Source organism: Vombatus ursinus, unplaced genomic scaffold (assembly GCF_900497805.2).
Source record: "Vombatus ursinus unplaced genomic scaffold, bare-nosed wombat genome assembly UNPS02011014.1, whole genome shotgun sequence".
In the NCBI taxonomy this organism is placed as follows: domain Eukaryota; kingdom Metazoa; phylum Chordata; class Mammalia; order Diprotodontia; family Vombatidae; genus Vombatus; species Vombatus ursinus.
The window spans coordinates 1,952,331-1,967,086 of record NW_020950792.1 but is presented as its reverse complement, the minus strand read 5'-3'; the positions used below and the strand labels follow the sequence as shown (position 1 = coordinate 1,967,086).

At 40.5% G+C, this 14,756-nt stretch overlaps 1 protein-coding gene across 1 annotated transcript in view; it reads right to left on the bottom strand.

Annotated features, from left to right (window-relative positions):
• ABCC4 (ATP binding cassette subfamily C member 4) overlaps nucleotides 1–12,166 on the bottom strand; it is a 261,117-nt gene extending 248,951 nt beyond the window's left edge. Inside the window, exon 1 of the mRNA XM_027855684.1 lies at nucleotides 12,053–12,166. Within this exon, the coding sequence (XP_027711485.1) occupies nucleotides 12,053–12,126 (74 nt within the window). The 5' untranslated portion in view covers nucleotides 12,127–12,166. The remainder of the gene's footprint in view (nucleotides 1–12,052) is intronic.
• Between the last annotated feature and the right edge of the window lie 2,590 nt (nucleotides 12,167–14,756).

Below are 14,756 nucleotides of genomic sequence, written 5' to 3'. Positions count from 1 at the left end.
CTAAAAAGCAAAATTGGCCAAATGGAAAAGGAAGTCCAAAAGCTTACTGAAGAAAATTCTTCCTTAAAAATTAGAATGGAGCAATTGGAAGATAGTGACTTTATGAGAAATCAAGGCACTGTAAAACAAATCCAAAAGAATGAAAAAAAATAGAAGAGAATGTGAAATATCTCACTGGAAAATAGATCCAGGAGAGAGAATTTAAAAATTATTGGACTATCTGAAAGCAATGATCAAAAAAAGAGCCTAGACATAATCTTTCAAGAAATTATCAAGGAAAACTGCCCTGATATTTTAGAATCACAGGGCAAAACAGAAATCAAAAGAATCCACTGATCACCTCTTGAAAGAGATCCCCAAAGGAAAACTCCTAGGAATATTGTAGCCAAATTCCAGAGTTCCCAGGTCAAGGAGAAAATATTGCAAGCAGCCAGAAAGAAACAGTTCAAGTATTGTGGAAACACAATCAGGATTACACAAGATTTAGCAGCTTCTACATTAAGGGATCAGAAGGCATGGAATATAATATTCCGGAGGGCAAAGGAGATAGGATTACAACCAAGAATCACGTACCCAGCAAAACTGAGTATAATCCTTCAGGGTTAAAAATGGTCATTTAGTGAAATAGGGGACTTTTAAGTATTCTTGATGAAAAGACCAGAGCTGAATAGAAAATTTGACTTTCAAATATAAGACTCAAGTGAAACATGGAAGAGGTAAACAGGAAAGAGAAATCATAAGAGGCTTATTAAGGTTGAACTATTTACATTCCTGCATGGAAAGATGATATTTGTAACTCATAAGTCCTTTGTCAGTATCAGGGTAGTGGGAGGGAAAAATTGTATGTGTGCATATATAGATAGAGAGATAGATAGATAGATAGACAGATAGATAGATAGATAGAGAGATAGATAGATAGATAGACAGACAGATAGAGGACACAGGGTGAGTTGAAGATGAAGGGGTGATATCTGGAAAATAAAATTAAGGGGTGAGAGAGGATTATACTGGGAGAAGGAGAAAGGGAGAAGTAGAATGGGGTAAATTATCTCACATGAAACAGACAAGAAAAGGCTTTTACAGTGGAGGGGAAATGGGGGATGGTGAGAGGGAATGAGTGAATCTTATTCTCATAAGATTTGGCTTAAGGTGGGAATAACATATACAATTGGGGTATGGAAATCTATCCATAAGGGAAAGGGGACAAAAGAGCAGGTGGCTGATAGAGGGGAGGGAAGATTGAGGGAAGGGATAATTAGAAGCAAACAATTCTAAGAAGGGACAGGGTCAAAAGAGAGAATAGAATAAATGTGTGGTAGGATTGGATGAAGGGAAATATAAGTTTTTCACAACATGACTACTATGGAAGTGTTTTGCATGACTATACATCTATAACCTGTATCGAGTTGCTTGCCTTTTCAATGAGGGTGGGTGGGGAGGGAGGAAGGGAGAAAATTTTTTAAGTTTTAAAAACACATGTTAAAAATAAATAAATAAATGGGGAAAAAAAGATGTAACAATTTTGTTCAGTGAACTTTTGATTTATATCAAGTCACAGATATTAAGGAGACATATGCTCATTAAAGGGGTTTGTCACTGTCATAGAAGATGTCCAATGCCGAATCCAAACAGAAGAGGCCTTCCCTACAGAAGGAGAGCTCCTCTATATGGTTCTATTTGCTGATGACCTTGTGCTGACTGTGTCAAACTAGAGAACATCGCAAAACAGGCTAAATGAGATCCATAATTACTCAAAAAAAGTTTGGCTTGATTACATGAAGGGAAAAAACCAAGTGAATGAAGAATGCCTATTGTACAGACTACGAATAGACAACTCATTGAGTTTATTAATACATAGATCTTGGGCAGACACTGCAAATGGACAATGAGCTGGACCCAGAAGTGAACATGAAGAGAGCAGTCTAGATTGTCTTTAGGAAGGAGCATGATGAGGAATATGGTTAAGAGTTGGGAAATTGAGGATTTCCCAAAGGGCAATAGAGGGGATTATGGTGGGTACGAAACACATTACAAAGGGGGAATTATGCAGGGGAAGCTGTGGAAAGAATGTTTGTTTGTTTTTTAAGAGAAAAGGATAACTGATAAATAGCTTAAATCCTCCCTTAGTATCTATCTATGTAACTCAGGAGAATTCAAATAAGGAAATTTCCCCTCTAGCAAAATTATGTCAGTCAGACAGGCATATTCACCCTAGTAAGCTGTATGGCCCCCTTTCGCAGGATTATGAGAGGTCATGGACAAGAGCTGAACAGGATGGGAGGGCACAAATGAGTTGTAATGTGCATCCCTGGAGGGGTTACCCACAATGAGGAGTTCTACTGAGATCCTGGAGTAAGAAACTACAAATATTAAAACATTTACAGAAACTTCCATGAGAGAATACAGAACAGACAATATGTACAATGACCATAATACTGTATAGAAAACAAGATGAAGAGCAGATTCAGATTAATGTAATGACTAGTCTTGATTCCAGAGGCCTAGTGGTAGAATATTTCTCGCCTCATGAAGGAGAGGATATAGAATATGGATACAGAATGCTTTCAGACTTGGTAGATGTCTACTTATGTATTTGTTTCTTTCTTTATTTGCTTAGCTATTTTCCCTTTGTTACTGGGGAGGAAGCTATATAGGGAAGTGACATTAAATTTTAAAGGAGTTTTTTATGGAATAAAACATTTTTACAAGTGATGACAACTTGTTCACAAAATATACTTTGTAAGCGGGTTTGTTTGGGTGTTTGTTAGACAGTGGCCAGAACAAAGTACGACTAAAAATTTTTAATTAAAAAAAATTGATGCAGAGTTCTTTTAAGTGAGCTTCCAATTTTATTTAAAATAATATTCAATTTACAAAAATTAGATTCACATTGAATTTTTTGAGAAATAAAGCTACTGGATAAACACACACACACACAGAGTAAAGTTGAGTTCCTCAGAGAGGTACAACAAAAATGCAAAGTAAAATTATCATCTCTGGGAGAAGTTTATTGAAGTAAAACGAATCAACTGCCTTTAATAAACTAGGAACAAAGCATTTTTGCAAAGTTATATTGTTTTATCAACTATTAAAGCCTTCCTACTTCCTGGCTTGCTTTAAGGCATGGAATCGTTTATAAGCATTTCCAAGAATGCAGTGGGTTTAGTACTCAAATCAAGGTCACTTTTATTTAACAGGGCCAGTCAGGGCATTTTATCTCCAAACTACTTTTTTTCGGGGGGGCGCAGGGAGGGTTAAGGACCGAAAGAGTTGTAATAAATGTGCCATTTGGGGAAGATGAGGAGGACAGAGAGTCCGAAGATTCAACGCTTTCATGAAAGTTTCAGCCTTGCTTCTCAACCTCCTTTACCAATCACCTCAGGCATCCTCTGCCTCCACCTCTAGGGTATCCCTTTCTTTCCCTTACACCCTTCCACACTATTTCTGGAACCATAAACCCATAATCAAATCAATTCTACCGAAGTTCCAGGATAGGGTGTGTCAATGTTCTCCCCAATGGTCCCATGACCCTGTAGCTTTCCGAACCAAAGTGTCCCCCTATCTCCCTACCCACCTAACCACCACCCCGCCACTCACAATGTGTATTGCTCCATCATCCCCCTAAAAGAAGATAAGTTCCTAGAACTTTGGCAAGTCTCTGCTTTCATATTCATATCTCCAAAATTTAGTATAGTGTTTGGCAAAAAGCAAGTGCTTAATAAATGCTCATTCATTCCTAAATGGGGTCATGCCAGGAAATTAGTAAAAGAGACAGTAGTACTCGGTGCCCTGTCACCAGCTACATTAAAGCCTCACTAATCATGCAAATTGGGAAGAAAGCCAGATTCAATGAGTGAAAAATCTTGGTTATATAATCTTTTAAAGAAACTAATTTTCGTTTCTTTCAAATGCATACAATAACTTAACCTAGGCTAAAAAACAATTTTCCAACAGAACTTCTTTGAGGAATCATTAGTAATCTTCATTAGTGTATAAAAGGACAAAACGAAGCACTGTAGAGCTCAACTTCTAATTCTTAATTTCTTCTAAAATGCTTTTTAGAAAAAGAAAACTGTTCTCTATTCTCTAAGTAGGTAAATGTTATCCTAGAAAGTACTATGCTTACCAAACTCATTGTCTGTCCTGTCCTACCATTTGTATATTGTTTTGTATAACTAGTAATCTATTTCCTCACCTGTGAAATTTAGATGAAAAATATTATTAGGTACTGCCTCAATTAAGAGATTATATGTAATAAACATCAATATTGTTTTACAACTGTTCACTATCAAGATATAAATATTCAGCTCAAATCACACATTTTCATCTTTTTTTAATATATCTCTTAGTTTGCCTCCCCTACTCTGGATATCCAGGGCTTTCCTCTCTCTTTTATCCCCCCTCCTCTAAAGGCCTAATACAGTAAATGCTCTAAGACACACTATAAATGCTCGCTGACTAATTACACGCAACTACTCCAAGCCAGAACTTTATGTCTTCAGGTAGCCACTATTGTCATAGGCCTCCATGATGTTATTTGCAAACCTGGGGAATATTCAAAAATATTTTATAGTTTCTTCTTATTTTTAAATAATGAAGAGAATATAACCACTGTGGGTTATATTATGTTAGGTTAAAAGTTTCATGGTTATGGGGAAAAAAAAACTACAGCAGAGACATAGGATGATAGTTACCCTTCAACACCTAGTCCCACATCTTTAAAATCGGAGAAAACCCTCTTACACTATGAATTGGTGTCTGTATTCTGTATAGGACCACTTTCAGCACATTGCTGACTTTAGTAGTGAAGTAGCTTCATTTCAGAGAGATAAAAGGAGGGATTACAGGGTCTTTTAAAGACAAATTCAAGAATCTTTTTTTAAAAACCATGGAAGACCAAAAAACATCTTAAATTCATATTTGCAAAATAAAAGACCAACCTCCCTAGAGTCCTCATTATAAAAAAAAAAAGAAGATGGAATGTGGAAACTACAGTCGATGACCACGAGTTCATTTCCTGAGAAAATGCTAAAATACATGATTAAAATGATGGTTTGTTAACATCTAGAAAGGGAATCAGTGATTACGAAAAAGGCAGGCTAGTTTCACAGAGAATAGGTCAAATCAGATCAATCTCACTTCTTATTTTGACAGAGTTAATCAGGGGAGTGCTATTTTTTTCTAGCTATTTTGTGTTACTTTATCTTTTAAAAAAAACTATTTTATCTAACCAGTCTATCTAGACTTTAGGAAAGTATTTGTTACTATTACACTAAATTTAATATGTATTTTTAAAAACCATATGTAGTATTTCAGTTTCACATAACAATCCAATCTTTCTTTTTCAGTTCACCGACCACTGAAAAGTTCATATTGAGGCTTAAGTTCATGATTTTAAAAAAAAGCTTAAAATAAAAGTTTTTGACAAAGTCTCATGTGCTACCCTTATGGAAAAGATGAAGTAGGTCAATAGTCAAATCCAGAATAGTAATTAACGATTTGATGTCAACTTTGGGGAGGTCTCCACTAACATGCCCCAGGAACCACGCTGTTTTAACATTGAGATCAATGACTCTGATGAAGCATAGATGGCACGCTTTCCCAAATAAAGATGAAACAAACCCAGGGAGGGAAAGCTAACTAACATGATGGATAACAGATTCAGATTCCAAAAGATCTTGACAGGTTAGAACAATGGGATAAATACATTAAGAGAAACAAAAATCTACATTTGAGGTTTTTTTTTTTAATCACTTTTACAAGTATAATAATGGGTGGGTAGTGGCTAAACAACGGTTTACATGAAAAGTTTATATGGCGTTTAGGCTGGACTACAAATCCAGTATCAGTCAACAGTCTGACCAGGCAGACAGAAACGCTATACAAACTTAGGCTACAAGGAAAGGCATTGTGTCCGGGATGAGGGGTATAAAATTTTGCTGTCATGTACCCATATGAAATCACATATAGAAAAGGACATAGTTAGGCTGGAAAGCATTCAGGAGGGTAAAACAGATGGATTGAAGGCCTGGAGATCAGTCTATTTTAAGGATACAAAAAATGGAGCTGAGGATATTTAACCAGGAAAAAAAATTAATCAGGGTTGAAAAAACGTCTATCTTCAAGTTTGTGAAGGATTATCAAATAGAAAAGAGAACAGATATCCCTCCATGGGAAAAACTAGATAGATGTTTTAAAGAAAAATATTCAGGATTGATTTAAAAAAAGAACTTTCTCATGATTATAGCCATCCAAAAGTGAAATGGGTTGTCTTGGGAAGGTTTGGTATCTCTTTACTGAAAGTCTTCAAGCAAAAGTTAGAAGACCTCTCAGGTATGTCATATAGGATATATTCCTATTCAGGTATGAGTTAGATTAGATGGTCTTTAAAAGTATAGGTTTGGGGCAGCTAGGTGGCGCAGTGGATAGAGCTCTGACCTTGGAGTCAAGAAGTTCATAAGTTCAAATCCAGTCTCAAGACACATGATACTTACTAGCTGTGTGATCCTGGGCAAGTCACTTAATCCCAATTGCCTCACCAAAAAAAAAGAAAAAAGTATGGGTTCAATTCTGGGCATCAAATTCTGAAGATGCTGACAAGCATCCAAAATAGTGAAGAGACTTTTATGTGCATGGCCATATTGCCATATAAAGATCAAATGAAATAAGTGAGGATGTTTAGCTTGGCAAAGGGAAGATTGGGGGGGGGCAGGACATTGGCCTTCAAATATCTGAAGGACTGGCATTTGAACAAGGATGGTTAGATTTGTTCTGATTGGTCCCAGAAGACAGGACTTAGAAGCGGTGAATAGAAGTTACAGAGGCATCTGATGTTAGCTCAGTGTAAAGAAAACTCTATTAACATAATCAGAACTGTCCAGAAATGGAATGGGACACCTGAAGAGGTATTAGATTTGCTTCCACTTGGGCCTTCCAGCAAAAGCTGAATGACCATCTGTCAAGATTTTACAAAGAAATTCACGGAAACATATGGGTTGAACGGGGTAGCTAGATGGTGCAGTAGATAGAGTGTTGGGCCCAGACTCTGGAAGACGTGTCTTGTTCAGTTTAAATTTGGTCTCAGATACTTACTAGCTGTGTGACCCTGAGCAAGTCACTTAATCCTGTTTGCCACAGTTTCCTCATCTGTAAATTGATCTGGAGAAGGAAATGGCAAACCATTCCAGCATCTTTGCCAAGAAAAACCCAACGGGGTCACAAAGAGTCAAACATGCCTAAAAAATGACTGAACAACAATAGGTTGAACTACATCCCTTCTGTCAAGTTCTTAATTTGTTCCAACCATTAAGTTTCCCTTTCAAATCTATTGTACTTCTTCCTAGAGTATTCCAAAGTATCTTCCCTGAAACCAGGGATATTATTCATATCATCATAAAACTGTTAAGCTGAAAGAACTCACTCTTGAGAATTAAGAAGACCTGCTGGTTTAAACTGTTTTCAAGCTAGAAGGCACTTTAGGTTATACAGTCCAATTCCCTCATTTTACAGAGCAGAAAACTGAGATACAAAGTGAAGTGAATTGCCCATAGTCATCAAAAACAAACAAATAATTAAATAGGGTCCAAACAAGGATTTGAACCCAGTCCTTCTGTTTCCAAATCTAGTATTCCCTATTCCAAAGTCAACCTATAGAGAAATGTCAAAACGTGCTCTGACAGGATTGGTTCTGGGTCCTGTATCAATGAATCAAACAATCAATAATCATTTACAAATCACTTACTACACTCCAGACACTATGTTAGAATGTTATACAACTCAAAGGAAATTCTTTTAATCTTCTTAGTAACGTCAACTATGGTGGAGTGCCTTGCTGTTCATCCTTCAGTTTTGAAGAGGACCAATGATATCGTGGGGTGATGTCTTGACTTTTCAGTGAATTGGATTTAAGTGGGGCAAAGTTACCTAAAGTCATCAGCCTCACTTTCTCTTCCAGAGTCATTTAAGTCCAGTGGCAAGAGAAAAGTCAAGACGACTAGCATTGTATGGGATGAAAAATCAGGCTTGACTTTTTTTGCAGAGGAGAGGTGGGAAAACACAATATATTTTTAGAAGAATTCAATTGTCCACATGTCCAAACAAAACATCCAAACATCAAAAGGCAGAAACTAAGTTTATGAGGGTAGAGAAATATCAGAGACTTATCGGGTCACCAGACACCTTCATATTCTCATGTCTTCTTTATTTTTCTACAACCTATACAACTGTATAAAAGTAACTAGAACAAATTTCCCACTAACCTCAGTGTTGGGCAGGTTTAAAAAAAAAACTGTGTTCATCTCTAGAAATAAGAAAATTCACCAAAGGGTACATACAAATGAAAACAAAAGTGATTAAGAGTTTGAAAGTAGGTCTATAAACTCAAGCTGAAAAATTATTACTAGTATCTTTCAAGCTGGGAAAGTTGAAGTACTTAGCCAACACCCTTTGAGTATATGTAAAGATATTTAAATAAAAATGTGACTTTCTACTGCTAAGGGGGATGTGACAAGGGGCAAAAGGATCAGTAAAAAGGATGTATGTTAGGTTTTAGAAAGAAAATCTCTCCTAGGCCTGAAACACTGAAATATAATATCAAAGTTGGGTTACAAATGACTATCTGTAGATTTCAAAATAGGTACTTGGGTACTCTTCTAAAGTTCATCTAAATATGATTTAGTTTCTATGTTATTTATTCAACAATAGTCATTTATATTGGCTCCCTAAAACGGCAGGCAGGTTCCAAGTTTCAACTTCTATGTTGAAACTTTGCAGTGAATACTTTTTTGGAGGGGAAAAAAATTACATTTGAGGGGAAAAGATCACAAGGAGAAGAAAAGGAGAACTGCAATCTGAAGAAAAACCTTTCTTCCTGCAGTTTCTTTCGACTTACCACTGGGATTTGGAATACATAAACACACAGACATACAGCATGCTCAAAGGGTGGATTGCCCTTCTAGACAGATTTCTGGGTTTGCATCCTCCCAACATGACGACACCCTCTAAAACACCTGAAGAAGGTGGCGATGGCTCCCTAGGGAGTTTGTAAAGTGGTGTCACTCCCAATCTCCAGAGACAGGCCACACCAACTCCTTGTCTTGACAGGATGATCAATGTCATCAGCTGTCTGCTAAGCCCTACTTCGTGAGCATTTCCCAAGAGAAAAAAGCATCCTCTGCCTAAGTGAAATCCACCTCCTCTGTTTATATTTCCTACCAATCTGGTTGTTTTAAAAACCCTTTCAAATAGCATTTTCTGAACATCAACCAATGGGTGGGGTGATTTCTTTTTTTTGCACACAAGATTTCTACACATTTATTCACTGACTTTAATGATTAGCTACATAGTTAGTTAGTGATCTGCCTCTTAAGTTACAGATACATCAGGACAAGCACCCCAGGCAAATCAGAAGGATAGAAGACTTCCCTCCCCTCTCAAAGGCCCCTGGCATTTTAAGTAGCACCCGAAGAACTACAAAAATTTAGCACAGGCTAAATAGAAAACAGTGGCATTCCTCTCTAAAAAAGCAGAAAACACTGATGATGATTCAACATAATACCATGATCCAAAAAAAAAAAAAATGGAAGCACAGAGAGAATTAACAGTGATCTGCCTGATGGGGAAAAGTAACAGATGACTAATGTCATTCGGGCCCACCTGGCCTTGGCTCTTTCACTAGGGTCCCAGGAATTAAGAGATGGAAGGAATATTAGAGCACACATGTCAAACAGGCTGTCCACAGGGAACTAGATGAAAACATAATTGGGAAATATTTAACAAAATAAATATAACAAAAATACAATAAATACAAATACAACAGAATGTAGACAGTATTTTAAAACTGAGTCAATATGTGACCCACAGGGATCCTTATTGTGAGGGACTGGTGGCTCCTGAGTCTATTTCAGTTTGACACCAGTGTTCTGGAGCATCCTCTAGTCCAACATCTTCTTTTACAAACAAGGAAACCGAGGCTTAAGGCAGTAAGGAACAGAGTGAGATTTCTAATCCAGCTCCTGTGATGATGGCAGATTCCCTAACCAAGTGGCCAATGCCACCTACCCTTCATCTCACAGGTTTCTCCACCTGTAACACGGAAGTGGGGGATAGGAAGCAAGGGAAAGTCTTGACTTAAATGATCACCACCTCCTTTCATACTTTAAATCCTTTAACTTCAATACAGTATGACAGCCACCCGTTTCACACACATTGCATCATGGCCACTTGTATGTACCCATCAAAAAGGTAGAGGCCCCAGACAAACCCATTTCCACCATGTTTTTGTGGCAGCTACTGCCTGTGAGGACTACTCTTAAGTTAAAAAAAACAAAAAAAACCCGTTAATTGTTCCCATACTACCCCTTAACTAGTGACAAAAATGAACAATCAAAAGGTCTCACAAAAAGAAAAACTTTATTTAGGGCCAAGTGTACCTCCCTTTATGTTTTAGTCTGAATTCTTATCAGGCAACCACAGGCTACTAACTAATCACAGGCTACTACTAAGGCTACACTGTACTCTTATGTTTTTAGCTACATGCAATTTACCACACCCAGATACTAACTCAGAAGCCACTTCTGTACAGAAGGAAGATAGCTGTCCTGCCAGGAGAAAATTAAAGGGGAGGAGCAGCACAAGCAGGTAGACGGATTTGATCTAGAGTACTTAAAAGCGAGCTCAGATAAGCTCACACCTGCTTCTTTTAGACTTGAGTGAAAGGCAATTCAGATGGCTAGATGGTTCAGAGGATAAAGCCCAAGGCCTGGAGTCAGGAAGACCGGAGTTCAAAAGAGTCCTCAGATACTTACTAGCTGGGTGATTCCATACAAGTCACTTAACCTTGTTTGCCTCTGTTTTCCCACTTGCAAAATGAGCTGCAGAATGAAATGGCAAACCACTTTAGTACCTCTGCCAAGAAAATCCCAAATGGGGTCATGAAGAGTCAGATACTGCAAACAACAGCGAAGGGCAATGTAAACAACCGAAAAACCGAATTTGACTACTAGAGCGGAGCCGGGCCAAGAAGAATTGATGGGCCCTCGGTTGCAGCTCTTCCTCGAGAGAATATAGTTCTCAGTTTCATTTGCGTCCCCTTTACTTCCGACTCTGCATCCTTCCTTCCTTCCTTCCTTCACCGCTGTCATTCCACACTCACTCAAATTTAACCTAATGGGTGAAGGGGGTAAAGAGGCCGGTGTCCCTAGAGGGACTCTCCATAAGAGGGCATAGCATTCATTTCATTGTACAATAGACAGGTATTTATTCTCTCTCCTCTCCATTCACCTCGCCACCCTCTTTTAATGAGGGAAAAGACAAACCAAAAACCCTTAGGAATATGCATTAGTAAAGCAAAACAAATTCCCACTCCACATCCAAAACCGTTCAGCACCCTCAGCATTTTGAATTCATCATCTCTGTTACGGCATAGTTCGTTATCGGCCAGGAGGTTATATTAAGTACACAGCAACCTCTCTCTGTCCTCGGTGTCAGTAACACGCACAGGCACACATACACACGCACGCACACATGCACACACACATGCACACATGCACACGCGCGCAGTACGCACTCACAGACCCAGGTCCAGGGATAGCGGTCTCCCTCTGCACCCCACCCCTCCTCTGCCGTCGGCACCCCTAGCAATAGCACTTCCTGGAGGCCAGGCGTGCGGACCAGAGTATTCCTAGGCACTACCAGTAAGCGCTGCTGCTGGGGCCGACCCCCCCGAGGCAGGCGCAGCAGGCACCACGGGCAGCGAACAGGGAAGTAGCACGAGGTGGGCTGCTCGCTCCACGCCACGACTAGGAAGTCGCGGCGCGGATGAATCAATGAATGGCGGAAACTGGTCCACAACACGCCCATCCATCACCTCCAGAAAATGCACTTCTGGGGCAGCGTGCAAACGCCACCCCGGGGAAAAGACTGGCCCGCCGCCCTAGAAGGCGGGCGGTCCTGCAGTGGCATCAGCAGGGGCACCTTGCTAAGGGTTTTTTTTATAAGGCAAAGTTAAAATGGGGCGGTGGGACGCAGAGCCCCCGTGCACTCACTGACTCACCAAAAGAATATGCGGGAGCATAAGTTAGCGTTTTGCAAAGGGTTGGGTTTGGCGTCCTCGTACACGAGCTGCATCGTGGCCACCCCGCGTCCCTGCGCTCCCCGCTGGAGAACACTCGCTGCCGCCGCCGCCGCCGCCGCCGCCGCCGCCGCCCCCCCCCCCACCCCGGGGGCCGCTGCTGCCGGTGACCCTGGCGACCTGCGATGCTAGCGCGACCGAGCGGGTGCTCAGCACCTCCGTGTGCTGCCGGCTAGAAGCGCCAAAGCGAACCGGGTCGGCTTCCGGAAACTAGAGCCCGGCGACACGCCTCCTTCCCCGCCTCCCTGGTCCGACGCTCCGCCTGGCTTCTCCAGTGGTAGCCCCTCTCAAGACTCACTGCTGGAGTCACGACGTGTGCGACCTCCCCGGGGGGAGAGAACCGCGGCGGCAGCAGCCGACGGGGGTGGAGCGGGGCGGCGGGCCCCAAGCAGCAGGGGAGGAGAGCCCGGACCGGGAAGGTGGGCCTGCCTGTTCGGCGGGGGGGGGTCAGGGCTAAGCTAGATTCCAAGTCCGGGAGTGGACTGTCAACGCCCAGTTCTGCTGTTTGAGCACCGCTGGGAAAGCTGCTGGCAAGGGACGGAGAGCACTGGCAGCAGGGGGCGTGAGTGCCCCAAGTGGAAGGCGAAAGGCTGTCACATGGTCGTTTATAACTGTCCAGCCCTTGGAGGAATGTGGAGGAACCCCTACGCGCCATCCTCCGCTGGCCATCGAGTTTTGACTATCTTGTCCGATACTGGGAATAAAACGACTCAGCAGCCCCCAAGGAAAGAAACTCTGGGAGATGGAGAATTTGCCAAGGTGCAAAAGCAGAACTTGGCATTTGGAAGCCTTTGTCAAGGTTTGACTACGGTGCGGATTGGGTTTTGCTGGAGGCGTTGAGCTTTCTTTGTATAAATAGCACTTGAAAGTGCTGCACTAATACCAGCAAAGAGTATTTTCTCGTATCAAAAGTACATGGCACTTACAAACAGCATGCCACTGTGAGTCTTCTACTTTCTCAGTCGTAAATTGTTTTGAACATTACTTACCCCCGACTAGGGAATCTGGGCCCAACTAAGCCCCTTGCTAAACAACCACTGTGGTTCTCTGTCGTCATCTCTCTATAAGCAACAGGGTGTAGTCCGTTTCAAATCAGCGAATTTTTTTAAGTTTAATACTATTTTATTTTTTTCCCCAGTTAAATGTCAAGAAAATTTTTAGCATTCATTTTTACGATATTTTTGAGTCCCAAATTTTTCTCCCTCCCTCCCTTCCTTCCCCCTCTCCTATCCCCTCTTCTGAAAATGGTAGGCAGTTTGATGTAGTTTATACATGTGCTATCATGTAAAAAAAATATTTCAGTATTAGGCACAGTTGTGAAAGAAACAGTTCAAAAGGGAAAAAAAACCCACGAGAAAGAATAAAGTAAAAAAAATATATGCTTCGAATTGCACTGAGTGTGTCAGTTCTTTATGTGGATAATGGATAGCATTTTCCTTCCTGAGTCTTTTGTACTTCTCTTGGATCGTTGTGTTGCTGAGAAGAGCTGAGCTGATCTTCACACAGTGTTGCTGATCAGCTAATCTTTTGTTCAGCAATAACTTTCTACTAGAAAGATAAAGCATTATCTTCTGTACACTATGTCCGAGATAAGTTGAGGAAAGTCTTTTCACCTTCAAAACTGAACATCCTAAAATATTTTGACTTCACCTTGAACCCTAAAGAAATAAGATCCCCAAATGACAGCCAAAATTAATGGGCAGTGTTTTCGGAAGTTGAGTTCTCAGCATGAATTTTTCCTTCACCTAGGGCTTTAAGCAATTTCTTCTCCATTTCAGAGGTATCACCAAATCATCACCATACTTAAGATTAGTTGTAAAGCCTGCATCGTTAAAGTTGACCTCTGGGTTTAACAGAAGTTATCTTAGGATATAGAATATGCAGGTGCCAATATTAAGGTGTAAATTGGACTAAAAAAATACTTAGGATCATAGAATTGAGAACTAGAATGAGACTTGAGAGAACATTTAGTACAACTTTTTGCAGACTAGAAAACTAAGGCTTAAGACAGGTTGTAACTTGACCAAACTTATACTTAAGCAGCAAATAATGCCCCCTACCTTCCTCTGACTTGAAGTACAGTATTCTTCCATTAGGCTTTACTCCCTCTCCTTTTGAATGAATATTTTCCCACCACTTCAATGGTTCTGAGATCTTTCCGAATAAGTTTTATCTATTATAGACAGACAGAATGGATGGTATAGTGGAATGAGTGCTGTATTTAGAGTCACAAGAACTGAGTTCAAATTTCCATGTCTGGAATGCACTCCCTCCTCCACTTACCTCCTGGCTCCCCTGGCTTCAAGTACCAGCTAAAAATCCCCCTTAATTCTAGTGCCTTCTCTCTGTTGGTTATTTTCAGTTTATTCTATATATATATTTATCCCCGGCACTTAGCATGGTGCCTGGCACATAGTAAGTTTTTATTATTAGGGGTGTAGGGTGTGTTTAGGGAAGATTAGTACCTCTGGTGTGAGGGCTGCTGAGCCCTTTTCTGGCTGCTTTCCACCTTTGGTGTCCACCTGATCCACTTAACTCTCACCTGTGCTCCAAGAAGCTGTAGCATCCACAGTGGTCACACCCCAACCATTTGGGCAGATGGACTACGCCAAGTTGAGGGTAACCC